Source organism: Oncorhynchus nerka, linkage group LG3 (genome assembly GCF_034236695.1).
Source record: "Oncorhynchus nerka isolate Pitt River linkage group LG3, Oner_Uvic_2.0, whole genome shotgun sequence".
Classification (NCBI taxonomy): domain Eukaryota; kingdom Metazoa; phylum Chordata; class Actinopteri; order Salmoniformes; family Salmonidae; genus Oncorhynchus; species Oncorhynchus nerka.
This window is the reverse complement of record NC_088398.1, coordinates 74,133,462-74,146,030: the sequence shown is the minus strand read 5'-3', so window position 1 is coordinate 74,146,030 and position 12,569 is coordinate 74,133,462. Positions and strand designations below refer to the sequence as shown.

The following is a 12,569-nucleotide window of genomic DNA, read 5'->3' as shown; positions in this document are numbered from 1 at the left end:
TTAACGTAATATCCACCCACTTGTGCGCCTGGCTTCTAACTAATGGAAGGGGTTTGTGGTTAAATGTCCAGCAGGTCCCTGACACTTATTCCAGATATGCACGAATCAGGAGTGACAGCGGAGGGGCGACTCTGGTCCTATCTGTGGCATACCTTTAACAGTAAGGCCTTCGTTCTGGCGCCATCTTCATGAAGCCTCTGAAATCCAAATAGTGAACTGCAAGCAGAGGACAACACAGGCGGTTCCGTATTACTTGGGGGCATATAGGTCGTTTTAAAATACTTTAATGTACGAAAATTCAATACACAAAAACGTAGACAAAGAAAGCAAATGCATTGCTCATTCGCTAACCTGTCAATTTCGACCAAGCTCTCTCTCTCCTGCGCTGTTAGCTTCAGAAAGTCAAATTCTATTTCATTCGCTTTTCCCGCCGCCATTTTCTTTGCCTCATCACCAGCAGCGCGGAGACTTCGAGCAGCAGCCGCGTCGAGCGACACTCTGCACGATTTCATAGAAAAGGAACAGGGAAGCGGGCGACAAAACTCCACCAAAATATAATAAGAACGAAAGTACACCACCGTATGTAGTACTGAAAACGTTGCTAGCTCAGCCGAGTGATTGCCAAATCCTGAAGGAAAACAAGACCCGTCCAAAAACAGCCTTATCGCATGATTGTACACAAAATACTACATGTATGTATTTGCCAAATAATGCAAGGAGTAGAGTTGATGCCGGTTTTTACGATAGGGCGTTATTTGGTAATATAGTAAACTTCCCCCCACACCAGCTCAAAGTTGTTGTAATTGTGTCACATAGGCGAATGCACGCCGCCACCGTAGGAACGCCCTCTCCTCACTGTGACCAACGAATGTATCTGTGTGTAATCATGTGACTTCATTTTTCTTGGGTGTCGTTCCTCACACACACGAATAACAACCCCTCAACTTTACGCAGTTCCACAGCTTCTTTCGATTGGTTTCCCATGTTGTATTGTGATAAGCAATACGTTTTTCTAGGTCTACTTTGAGGTATCTTATTGGTTAAGGTAACTGTCCTTTTCAAGGGTTGCCAGTATGGTTAGTGATAATTTGGGATCCTTGGGGCATCCATACACTAAACCCTAATCCTAACCTTTACTATAAACTTTTAACATTTTTTTTTAACTAGGAAAGTATAGTTACCTAACCCTAATGTTAACCCTTACCTTGACCATTTGAAACCTAAACTACATATGGACGTCCCAAGGATTAGAGTACGGATAGGAGGGGGTACAGGTCAATTGGTTGCCAAGGATTATGCATGAATGCTGCAGTGTTGCTATTACTCCTTTCTAGGGAGTTTTTCCTAGCCACCGTGCTTCTACACCTGCATTGCTTGCTGTTTGGGGTTTTAGGCTGGGTTTCTGTACAGCACTTTGAGATATCAGCTGATGTACGAAGGGCTATATAAATAAATTTGATTTGATTTGATGATTACTATTTTATCTGATGTGATTGCTTTGTTATCACTGTTTGCTATAACAATGTAGTGTGTGATTTACAAAATTATAGTTTATAATACTTCAGAGAATGCCAAGAGTTTGCAAAGCTGTTATCAAAGCAAAGGGTGGCTACTTCGAAGAATCTAAAATATATTTTGATTTGTTTAACACTTTTTTGGTTACTACATGATTCCATATGTATTATTTCATAGTTTGATGTCTTCACTATTATTCTATAATATAGAAAATAATACAAATAAAGAAAAACCCTTGAATGAGTAGGTGAGTCAAAACGTTTGACTTGTACTGTATATAAGTGCTAAGTGTTACAAGTGTTAGCATAGACAAATGTGTTTATTTTTGCAAGATGCCAATAACGTTGTAGACAAGATGCTGTATCTTCAGACATATGCCAAACTAGATCTTGCCAGAAAAGCATTTCACTGTACTTGTGCACGTAACAGTGAAACTTGAAGCTTCTCTAAATGGTCTGATGCTGGAGTACTCATATTGGAGCTGACTAAACATGTCCATCACAACACAACAGGCTTTGGGGAGTTGGGGTTGTTACCAATGTTCAACTCATAATGACACAAGGTGAAGATTTGGATATTGGATGAAGTATATGGGGAGCCTTGATCCTGCTGGCTGTTGTTGTTGTCTCCTGCAGACGATGTGGCTTCGTCCATCAGACTTGATAACTCAGAGCAGAGGTCGCTTTCCAGTTCGATTGGAATGCCCCCCCCGCGCCAAAATATAGGCTGGGCTGTAAATTTGTCATCACTGTCATGGTGACAGAGATAGATGGCCACCTGTCGCCGTCTTGTAACAGGAAGCAGTGTAATTTGAGAGAAAAAGAAAGGGATCATATTAATGTCCTGGTTTCAATTAAATCAATGAAGCATAATGGTTATCAAACACATAGGCAGCAAGCCCAATATGCATAGGCCTACCAAATCTGCTAATTATTTTACCCAAGATTCAACAGTACATCATTTAGCATTGTAGATATACTGTAGAAACACGTAACTTTTGCACCTGGAGTTTATCTAATAAAATCTGTCCATGAAATGTGTGGGCTGCCAAAGGGATGAAACACAGACTCCAGATTGTGTCTTTTCAATATGAAGGAAATAATAACCGACCATGAAGTCATAGAATAGGCTTAGTTACATAAAGCTCAAGAGCTCTTAGATATCGGAGACATTGAGTTAGGTTATGTGTAATCCTAAAACATCTCCCAGAATACCAGGTCACTTGTCATACTGTACAGTTGTCATATCACTTACCATGCAATAGTACCACAGGGTATATTATCCATAAATCACTCTGATGAATGTTAATATGAAATACACAAAAAACATTAATCAGTAATTTATTGCAAAGGCTACAGACCCGACTCTATTATAGCGATAATCCTGCTCCAAAATAACAGACTGAAGTAGCCTATTCTGTGCTGTTACATTTACTGTGTACAGTTATATACTTTGCAAGCTATACATTTTTGGGGGGGTAAAACATTTTATTTGTCAGTTTTGTTTATTTGTGAGGCAACCTACATTTATGAAAGCTGCATTAAATTATAAACTGTATTGAGACATTCTAATAAGAGAAATAATTCGAGTGATATTTTTTTTAAATCCATGAAATTCTGTTTGACTGTCTGACAAACTATGCAAACCATGTATCCCATCACGCCTGTGACAGCATTTGTCAACAACATTCAAGTCAAGACACTCCAAAATGGCGGATCGTGAAGAGGGTAAGTGTCGCTCTCAAACCAAAAAACGACCTTTATGTTTCCATATTTGGTCCCATATTTCCATCTTAGATGTACGCTATGGAGCATTAAATCATATCCATATATGTCAAATATGTGGCAACCTACTCGCTAAAAAACGATTAGGTCTACTCTTTCGGTCTCTGATCGCACTCACTCGGTATGTTTCAATGTATCAACGTCATAGATTATATCAAGATAAGTAGGAATGGCTACAGTTGCAACATTGTTACCACGTTATAACACCATGCAATTTGACGTTTTAGACTGCTATTTCCCCACATACGCGAATGGATTATTATGCCAAGATGTGCCTGTAAGAAATTAGACTCATAATCCTCTCCTTCCAACATGGTTTGACGTGACTTCATTTGTACTGTTGCCAATGGAATATGGCACAATCATCCAACACGTCTGACGGGGATATTAATACTTGTGAAACTGACAATTGTTCGCCTCTTGTACAAAAAGTGCTCTACTTTGTGTCTCCCGCCCCAAGACCCAGAGAATGAGGACACATATGAGGTGGTCGACCTGACACAATATGCTAGGCGTCAACAATGGTGGGGCTGCCTATTTGGTGGGAACAATTCGGGTCCTATGGCTGAGAAGTATTCGGTGGCCACACAAATAGCACTGGGTGGTGTGAGTGGCTGGTAAGTCCTGCAGGCCAAGGTAGCCTATGTTGATTATACAACGGAGCATCCTCAGGACTGTTCTTTCTCATTTGATGTATCTCTCTCATGGTGGTCAATGCTACTGTACTTTAATGCATGGTATGATCAAAATACAGGCTTCCTCTGTAGAGGATTCTATTGCCCTGTTTAGTGTACTACATGCAGGATAGGGTTTAATTAGAGTTTTGCATTGTCTCTCGCTGCCAGGTGTGCGGGATATCTTTTCCAGAAGGTGGGGAAGATCGCAGCCACCGCTGTGGGTGGAGGATTCCTGTTGTTACAGGTGGGAACTCAACACTAAGTTTTTAATGTACAGTATAAAAGTCTAAATGAGTTATTTCACATGCTGGTCACCCACTGCGAAGAGAAGCTTGCTCTTTAGCTACAATACTATTAGCTAAAATCCTTATTGTCATGGATTATTTTACATAGCATTTTTGCTTCGTTTTTTTAATAGTCCCTAAAATAAAATAAAATGTCTATCCTATTCTCCAGATAGCCAACCACAGTGGCTATGTGCAGGTGGACTGGAAGAGAGTGGAGAAGGATGTCAACAAAGCCAAGAGGCACCTGAAGAAGAAAGCCGACAGGGCTGTACCAGAGCTCAACTCTTTTATCGACCAGGTAGCCCTACACCTGTTGTATTCGGCACATGTGACAAATAACATTTGATTTGATTTGTGCATGACAAAGCAGTGTGAATTAAACTACATTCATACTGACATAATACAAATTATGCCTACTTGTACAGACTAGGCTGCTAAGTCAAGGGATCAATTATCCATATGCATTCAGATTTGTTATTCGTCTTAAAAGGATATTGCACTTTTCTTACATTTTAATACTGTTATTTATCTCAATCCCTCCCAGTCCACAGAGTTTGTGAAGACAAACATGATCGTCACCAGTGGATTCTTTGGAGGCTTCTTGCTTGGGCTGGCATCCTAAGAACACCACAGGGGCCTGCAGTTTTAGATAAGAATCACTTGAGAGGTCTGGCTGTGAAGTGAAATGCCCTTTTAAAAACGTGGTGGGAACAACAAGAACAGATGCACAGCACAATATATCAAATTGAGCCAATTACACAACCCGCAAAAAAAGGTAATGTAGTTTGTAAATACTCTGTAATGTGTACTTACTATGCTGTTTCACAATACCTACCTGTCTATCTACCATGTAATTGCATGGTTTTAGCACCACCTGATAGAAACTGGAAACAAGATCTCCTGCTGCTCCACCAAATAAACAAAACCGTGTTTCTAGCTAGGATTTTAGCCCCCAACTCAAGGCAATTGGGTACAACCCAAAACCGTGTTTCTAGCTAGGCTTTAGCCCCCAACTCAAGGCAATTGGGTACAACCCAAAACCGTGTTTCTAGCTAGGCTTTAGCCCCCAACTCGAGGCAATTGGGTACAACCCAAAACCGTGTTTCTAGCTAGGCTTTAGCCCCCAACTCAAGGCAATTGGGTACAACCCAAAAGGAACTAGCCAGTGGGTCCTGTGGGAAACGCTGGTCTACAAAACAGTTATTAATCAAAATGCGCTAAGAGCACACAGGTGTTGCGAACCTGTAGATGGGATCCGGTGTTCCTGGCTCACTCTGATTCATATATTCATCATATGAGAGATAGAAACATACTCACTTCCAATGGCTCTGAGCTGCTGCTGGAGATGGACGTATGTACATATGTAAAAAAGAATAGGAAGATGAAAAACACTGCGATTGATGCTGTATTTATTCAGATCGACTGTGTGGTCTTCAGCAGAACTTCATGCATGTGTACAGTATATGTACAGTGTACTGTTGCACTTGTTACACATACACACCTAATTGGGCTGCAATGCGGGAACTTATTGATTACATTTGGGTCTAGTTCTTTCGAGTGTTTTCTGGTCAATATAGTCCTACTCCGCAAGTATTCCCAAGTCATGCAGTGCACCATGTTTGCACAATACATTTACATTTAAGTCATTTAGCAGACGCTCTTATCCAGAGCGACTTACAAATTGGTGCTTTCACCTTATGACAATATATGCCCTTTTCATTTATTTGTATGAGTTAATACTTCAATCACATTATATTTATTGATTTAGGATTACCATGACTATCTTTCTTTTGCCTTTACGAGTGGTGCAATATTTGCTTGGAGGTAATTTAGCCTCTTTTGTGTTTTCTCTTTCACAGGAAAGCAATTTACCTTTGTTATTGAATTACAATGCTGTTGTAGTTTGTGTATATATTCTTAACATAAAATACCAAATGCAACCAACAATCATGGCTTTCTTTATTTCAAATGAAAGAATAGCTTTAAAAAACAGATTTAAAAAAACATTGTATCACAGCACCTCTACTATTTCTAAAGATCTAATTTACCTGTACTGTATATAAGAATATGAATATGTATGTATAGTGTGTAAATTATATTTTTGTTGTCTCTTGGTGTCTCCTATATATAACTTGTTTTTTATTTAGTGTAATGTATTTAATTTAAAATCTTATATTGTTCTTGTCTATTACTGTTCTGTACTTTGTCATGTATTTGAGTGTTTTATGTGGACTCCAGGAAGAGTGCAGTAGCTAATAGGGATCCCAATAAACTAAACTTCCTTCAGTACTTTGAGTTTAGGGCGCAGATCATTTCCTGCCCTCCAATTTGACTTAAATTACTTTAATGAGCAAGCATTTATCTTTCAAGTCATCGTTACTATGTAATTGAAATTGTATATTATTTCCAAATGTTGTTGCAATATTGCAAAAATGTTCCTGTGCGGTGTTACCATTTTCAGAGAAGAATGTTGCAAAAAAAAAAATCTAACTGAAACTCTAGACTCTGACGCTGCACCGTTGCCGGGCAACGGACGATAACCGGCACGCTCCATGGCAACCTAAAACTGGTGAAGAACGGAAGACGTTCTCACGAGTTGGACGAAGTATAAAGTACATTTATATTCCAAATACTGCTTCTATTGCGCTGCCGATGCTGCCTGGCAATTCTCTTATCAAAAACGTAAGGTTTTCTAGTGGATATATTTTACTTTATTTTGTTTATTGAATGACCATATATATACTCTATGCTTGGCGAATTGAAGCGAACAGAAAAAAACAGCTCACGCTAACGTTATATATCGACTAGCTGCGTCCACAGATTGTGCAAGTGCTTTGCCTTATATAGTGCATTCCTGTTTGCTGCAAGGAAATTAGGGCAGCAATTTGCATGTTATGTTATGAATTCCTGCTTGTCTGACTTTATCCTCTTACCACAAACCATCATATTCCCCTGCAATTGGCTCTGTTGTCTTTTCTTGACTCATTTGTGACTTCCTTATCCTACAGTTGGGGAAAGACAAATTCCACAAGTCCTAGTATTTTGACTGTTCCAAGGGGGGTCCCTATGATGGTGGGTTCAGGGAAGCCAGGCATTGAAGGGGAGTTGCTGCTGGGCCAGAAGGCACAACCAAACTACTCTTGTCTTTCCCAAAGGAGAGGGCAGTGACACTCTGTCATTAGTGGCTTTTGACAGGTCTGTCATGGAACTGTTATGGGCTTTCCAAAGAATCTTGGAAAGTGCATACACATTGTGGTTAATTGTTGTCAAGAAGGATGACTACAGACAGACTGCTATATTTTCACCATCTCTCCCCCTCAGGTGCTGAGCTTTGACACATTATTTTGGGAGGCTGTGCCTCAGAAGCGAGAAGTATCACGTAATTTTTAAAAATGTTTTACTTAACCTTTATTTAACTAGGCAAGTCAGTTGAGAACAAATTCTTATTTACAATGACGGCCTACCGGGGAACAGTGCGTTAACTGCCTTGTTCAGGGGCAGAAAGACACATTTTTACCTTGTCAGCTCGGGATTCGACCCAGCAACATTTCAGTTACTGGCCCAACGCTCTAAGCACTAGGCTACCTGCCGCCCCCCCAAAAAACAAGAGCGCCCAATGTGGGGCGCGAACCCACGACCCTGAGATTAAGAGTCTCATGTTCTACCGACTGCGTGTAAGATCTGTTTCTATCTGTTGGACAACGCCATCCAGGTGGTAGATCCAGAATTCAAGAACAGTGGGACTAGGAGACAATTGAATGGCCGGGCCAAGCTTGCAAAACCAGGTATGGGCCTACTGTAATAACCAGCAAATCCGAGGAAAGACTGCACTTGTTTTACTGTCTGAGAGACGGCCCAGCCAGCTCTGGACGATGGCAATCTTCTCTGGATCAGGGCAACCCAATCTCCACTGAAAATTTGTCCCAGGATCTTGACCTGTTTGTGAAACAAAGTACATTTGTCAGGGTGCAGTTTCAAGCCAAATTTTTCAGCCTTTCAAATCAAATTTATTTATATAGCCCTTCGTACATCAGCTGATATCTCAAAGTGCTGTACAGAAACCCAGCCTAAAACCCATAACAGCAAGCAATGCAGGTGTAGAAGCACGGTGGCTAGGAAAAACTCCCTAGAAAGGCCAAAACCTGGGAAGAAACCTAGAGAGGAACCAGGCTATGTGGGGTGGCCAGTCCTCTTCTGGCTGTGCCGGGTGGAGATTATAACAGAACATGGCCAAGATGTTCAAATGTTCATAAATGACCAGCATGGTCGTATAATAATAAGGCAGAACAGTTGAAACTGGAGTAGCAGCACGGTCAGGTGGACTGGGGACAGCAAGGAGTCATCATGTCAGGTAGTCCTGGGGCATGGTCCTAGGGCTCAGGTCCTCCGAGAGAGAGAAAGAAAGAGAAGGTGAGAATTAGAGAACGCACACTTAGATTCACACAGGACACCGAATAGGACAGGAGAAGTACTCCAGATATAACAAACTGACCCTAGCCCCCCGACACATAAACTACTGCAGCATAAATACTGGAGGCTGAGACAGGAGGGGTCAGGAGACACTGTGGCCCCATCCGAGGACACCCCCGGACAGGGCCAAACAGGAAGGATATAACCCCACCCACTTTGCCAAAGCACAGCCCCCACACCACTATATCCAGGTCAAGTGTTTCAAAGTCTGCTAAATACACAATGAAGCTGTCAAGGGAGACCAAAGGGGACTCTGCTACGAAGTTACCCAAACAGCTTTGCATTAGTCTTTGGAAGATTGCGGGGGCATTGCACGACCCAAAGGGCATGCGTTCAAACTCCTAAAGGCCAAGCGGGGTTCATAAAGACATTTTCTCACGGTATTGGTCTGTCACTTCCACCTGGCCAAATCTAGGGTGGAATAGTAACTGGCTTTTGTGAGTGTGTTTGGTGCTTCCTCAATTCTGGCCAACGGATGGGCATCTTTTATGAGTTTACATTTTTCATTTTCTGATAACACAAATTCAAAGTTCTCCGTTCTTCTTTCTGACTAAGACAGTTGGTGCGTCCCTGGGGCTTGTGCTTCCCTTACTAGTCCTGTTTTCTGCACGGTCCCTAAGAGACTATCAACCTCTTGGTACATGGTGGGAGGTATGGCCATCTATTGTGGTAGCATGGCAATATGACTGGAAAGGAGTTTCGATTTTTCACCTTGACTGGTACCCACACCTTTTATGTGGGTGTTGTGGAGTCCTGGATCCGTGGCTGAGGGGTCAACAGATGTGGGGCGGCAGGCTAGCCTAGTGGTTAAACTACTAACTGGAAAGTTGCAAGTTCAAACCCCCGACCTGACAAGGTACAAATCTGTCGTTCTGCCCCTGAACAGGCAGTTAACCCACTATTCCTAGGGTTTCATTGAAAATAAGAATTTGTTCTTAACTGACTTGCCTAGTTAAATAAAGGTAAAACATTTTTTAAAAGTGTTGGAAAGAACTCATATTTAATCTGTGAATCAGAGAGAGATGTATCCCGTCATGATGTTACTGCCTATATTGAGTAGGGAGTCAGGGTTATTGAGTTCACTCCTTGAAATCACAATCCCTTTGTACTTCAACACAAGCTCTCCCACCTTTACATCTGCTAGTACATAGCCAATGTGAGGGATTTGTAACCCATTTGCTGCAGTCAGTGTCAGCCAGCCAAGGTCCTCCTTGGAGCCAACATCCTGTTCTGGAAAAAGTTGGTTAAAACAAGCCTCTGTCATAAGGGTAACTAGGGACCCATTGTCCATTTACAAAGAAGTGTTCTCATACCTCACCCTGGTTCCTCAAAGCTTTTCCCAGATGGTTCAGCTGAGCTCTGCCATTTTCTCCATCTCAGCCAGCGGTTCTCTTTTTAGCTCTTTTTTCCAAGAATAATGTTTGGGTTATTTGGAAGATCCCAAACCACTGCGCAGGTTGGTTCATCTTCATATTGGCCATGCCCATCTTCCTCAAGGTACAGGGCCTCCTGGCGCAGCTGATGGAAGTTATGGTCGGGGTCATAGTTTCTGACCTTTCTCGCAGACCCGAGGATGTACTGGTCATGTGTGTCTGTCTGCTTGGCAGTGGTCCTGTGGGTCTCAGTTTTGAAAGCACTGCGCCAGCTCACATAGGCGCAGGGCATATGAACGTGCAGACTCCTCAGGCTTCTCTCTCCAATTAAAAAACAGAGCACGTAAAGCACCAGTAGATATATCAAATATTGGAAAATGAGTTTCGGGGTAGCTCGTACGTCCTCTTCAAGAATGAAGATTTCTCTACGGGCCTCTCCTTCCAATGCACTCATGATGAAACCACATTGCTGAGCTTCCGACCACATTTGTGCGCAACATGGCTTGAATCTGATCTTTCCAGTCTTCATAGCGCACATCTGAGCCTTGGAATTTTGGCACCCATGGTGCTCCAATAAAAATGGTGCAGCCGTACCTTACACTCATGGGGCTTCTTCTGCAATTTCACTAATTGTTACTGTCCTGGGTTCCAAATACAGTAGTCACAATCCTGCCACTAAACCACCCGATGGAGGTTTGGAGACCAGGACACTTAAATGTATAAGGTTGTCGTGAGCAGTTGGGAACCACACTAATCATAAAACACAAGGAGGTGTGATTTCAGCAAAAAGTATGGACATTTATTTTGAACACGTAAAAATATAAGCCACCTACTAATGGGCTGAAGTGGAATTTCGTTCCACAAAAATAGAAAAGGTCTTGGTCCAGTTTAAGGGGTGGGGAAGTTCGATCATGGTTTTCCTTCTGCTCTGTCCTCTCCACCTCCTCTGGGTTAGACCTGAGGAACAAAGAAATGTTGAGCAGCACAATGCCACACAATTGTCTTTGAGTATATATTTACAATAAACCACAGTCGATTCCTTAAAAACCAAAATCCGTTCTTTAAAATAACGTGATTCCTGTCCAGTGGAAATTTTTAAAACCTGTGGACTCCCCAGTCCGTGTTTTCCATCATTGATGCCGCCAGCGCTCCACCCCCTTTCCAGTTTCTCCTGTTCATTTGTGATCCTTCCTCATCGGCACCCTGAGATGTTTTGCCTCCATGCTGCTTCTTCAAGGGTTTAAATACAGGCTACAATATGCAGTGAACCAATGGGAATACATCTGAATGATTGTATCTGCATTCTCGCAAGGGGATTGGTGTGCCAACAGGTCCATGAGTTCCTCTGCTTTCCTCCCGTTGTTAATCTCCAGTGAATATAGGCGATGCTCCTGTGAATCCACTTAGTGACACTCCAAAACATAAGTGAAATCATACAATACACATGTAAAAAAAGAGTAAGAGCAAGCCATTTCCTGGTAGAATGCACAACATTTTCATTTGATTTCGTCATATCATGACAGAAGTGTAGTCAAGAGGAAAAGTGCCTCTTTCTCTTTGCTTGGATGTCTTCTCCCTCACTCCTTCCCTGACAGGTCTCTCTCTCTCTTTCACTTTCTCTCTCCCTCCCTCAATCTCTCCTTACCGCCCTCCCTTCCCTCACATAGCTCTCATCCAACCTGACAGGTGTGCAGTAATGGGGGTGGCAGGTAGCCTAGTGGTTAGAGTGTTGGATTAGTAACTGAAAGGTTGCAAGATCAAATCCCCGAACTGACAAGGTAAAAATCTGTCTTTCTACCCCTGGCGATTAACTCACTGTTCCTAGGCTGTCATTGTCAAAAATAATTTGTTATTAACTGACTTGCCTAGTTAAATAAAGGTAAAAAAACAACAACATTTAGCTGTCATTGTTCAGACACTAACTCAACATAAAAAATGGCCACTGTTGGTTGTTTTCCTTATTTTTTTCTCCAGAGATTGTCAGGCTGTTGGTTTCGGTTGCCTCTCTCTAAATGTCATCCTGAAAGGTTACATCTGAACCTCCTAGCCAGTGGTACAAAAGGATTTCCCCCAGATAGAAAAGTAAGCCTGTCCCTCAAGACAAATTATAAGGATTTGGTCTGTTTGTCTTCTTTCTCTTTCTCCCTGTTATGTTGCTTCCATTCCCAAGGACTAGGGGGCAAGAACCAGCCACTTGTGTGTGTGGGTTTTAGCTTGGCACGTGTGTGTGCGTATAAGTGCGTGTGTGTTTTTAATTCTGACTCTTCTCCATCTGTGGGTTTTCTTCTCTGTTCTCTCCTGCAGCATGCTCCCATTACCAAGCGTCAGCCCGGAGAGATCACAGACCGAAGGGTACTCAACATGTTTGGTCCTATGGGCCAGGCAGGGTGCTACATCCTGGACCCCCTCAAAGTTAGGTGTTGCTAGGGAGATTTTACTAGTAAAATTTTGAATGTGAAATAG

General features: G+C 42.1%; 2 protein-coding genes across 6 annotated transcripts in view; one reads left to right on the top strand and one right to left on the bottom strand.

The window, feature by feature from the left end:
* The window catches only part of LOC115115956 (lysine-specific demethylase 6A-like), an 87,535-nt gene extending 86,712 nt beyond the window's left edge, over positions 1–823 (bottom strand). For 3 of the 5 annotated variants that reach the window (XM_065015750.1, XM_065015757.1, XM_065015762.1), the window contains exons 1-2: positions 352–823; positions 153–216 (exon numbers count right to left, since the gene is read on the bottom strand). In XM_065015750.1, the coding sequence (XP_064871822.1) occupies positions 153–216; positions 352–512 (225 nt within the window). In that variant the 5' untranslated portion in view covers positions 513–823. Of the gene's footprint in view, positions 1–152; positions 253–351 lie in introns of all 5 variants that reach the window. The other 2 variants (XM_065015745.1, XM_065015769.1) reach the window with 1 other exon arrangement.
* A 2,345-nt stretch (positions 824–3,168) lies between these two features.
* LOC115115957 (FUN14 domain-containing protein 1-like) lies at positions 3,169–6,552 on the top strand. The gene is made up of 5 exons (XM_029644438.2): positions 3,169–3,242; positions 3,760–3,916; positions 4,145–4,220; positions 4,433–4,561; positions 4,808–6,552. The coding sequence occupies exons 1-5, from the start codon at positions 3,224–3,226 to the stop codon at positions 4,883–4,885; spliced, it is 459 nt and encodes a 152-aa protein (XP_029500298.2). The 5' UTR covers positions 3,169–3,223; the 3' UTR covers positions 4,886–6,552.
* The last annotated feature ends 6,017 nt before the right edge of the window (positions 6,553–12,569 follow it).

Coding starts and splice junctions, on each gene's coding strand:
- LOC115115957 (XM_029644438.2), top strand. Junction 3,917..4,144: donor CTGGGTGGTGTGAGTGGCTG/GTAAGTCCTGCA, acceptor TCTCGCTGCCAG/GTGTGCGGGATATCTTTTCC. Junction 4,562..4,807: donor TCAACTCTTTTATCGACCAG/GTAGCCCTACAC, acceptor AATCCCTCCCAG/TCCACAGAGTTTGTGAAGAC.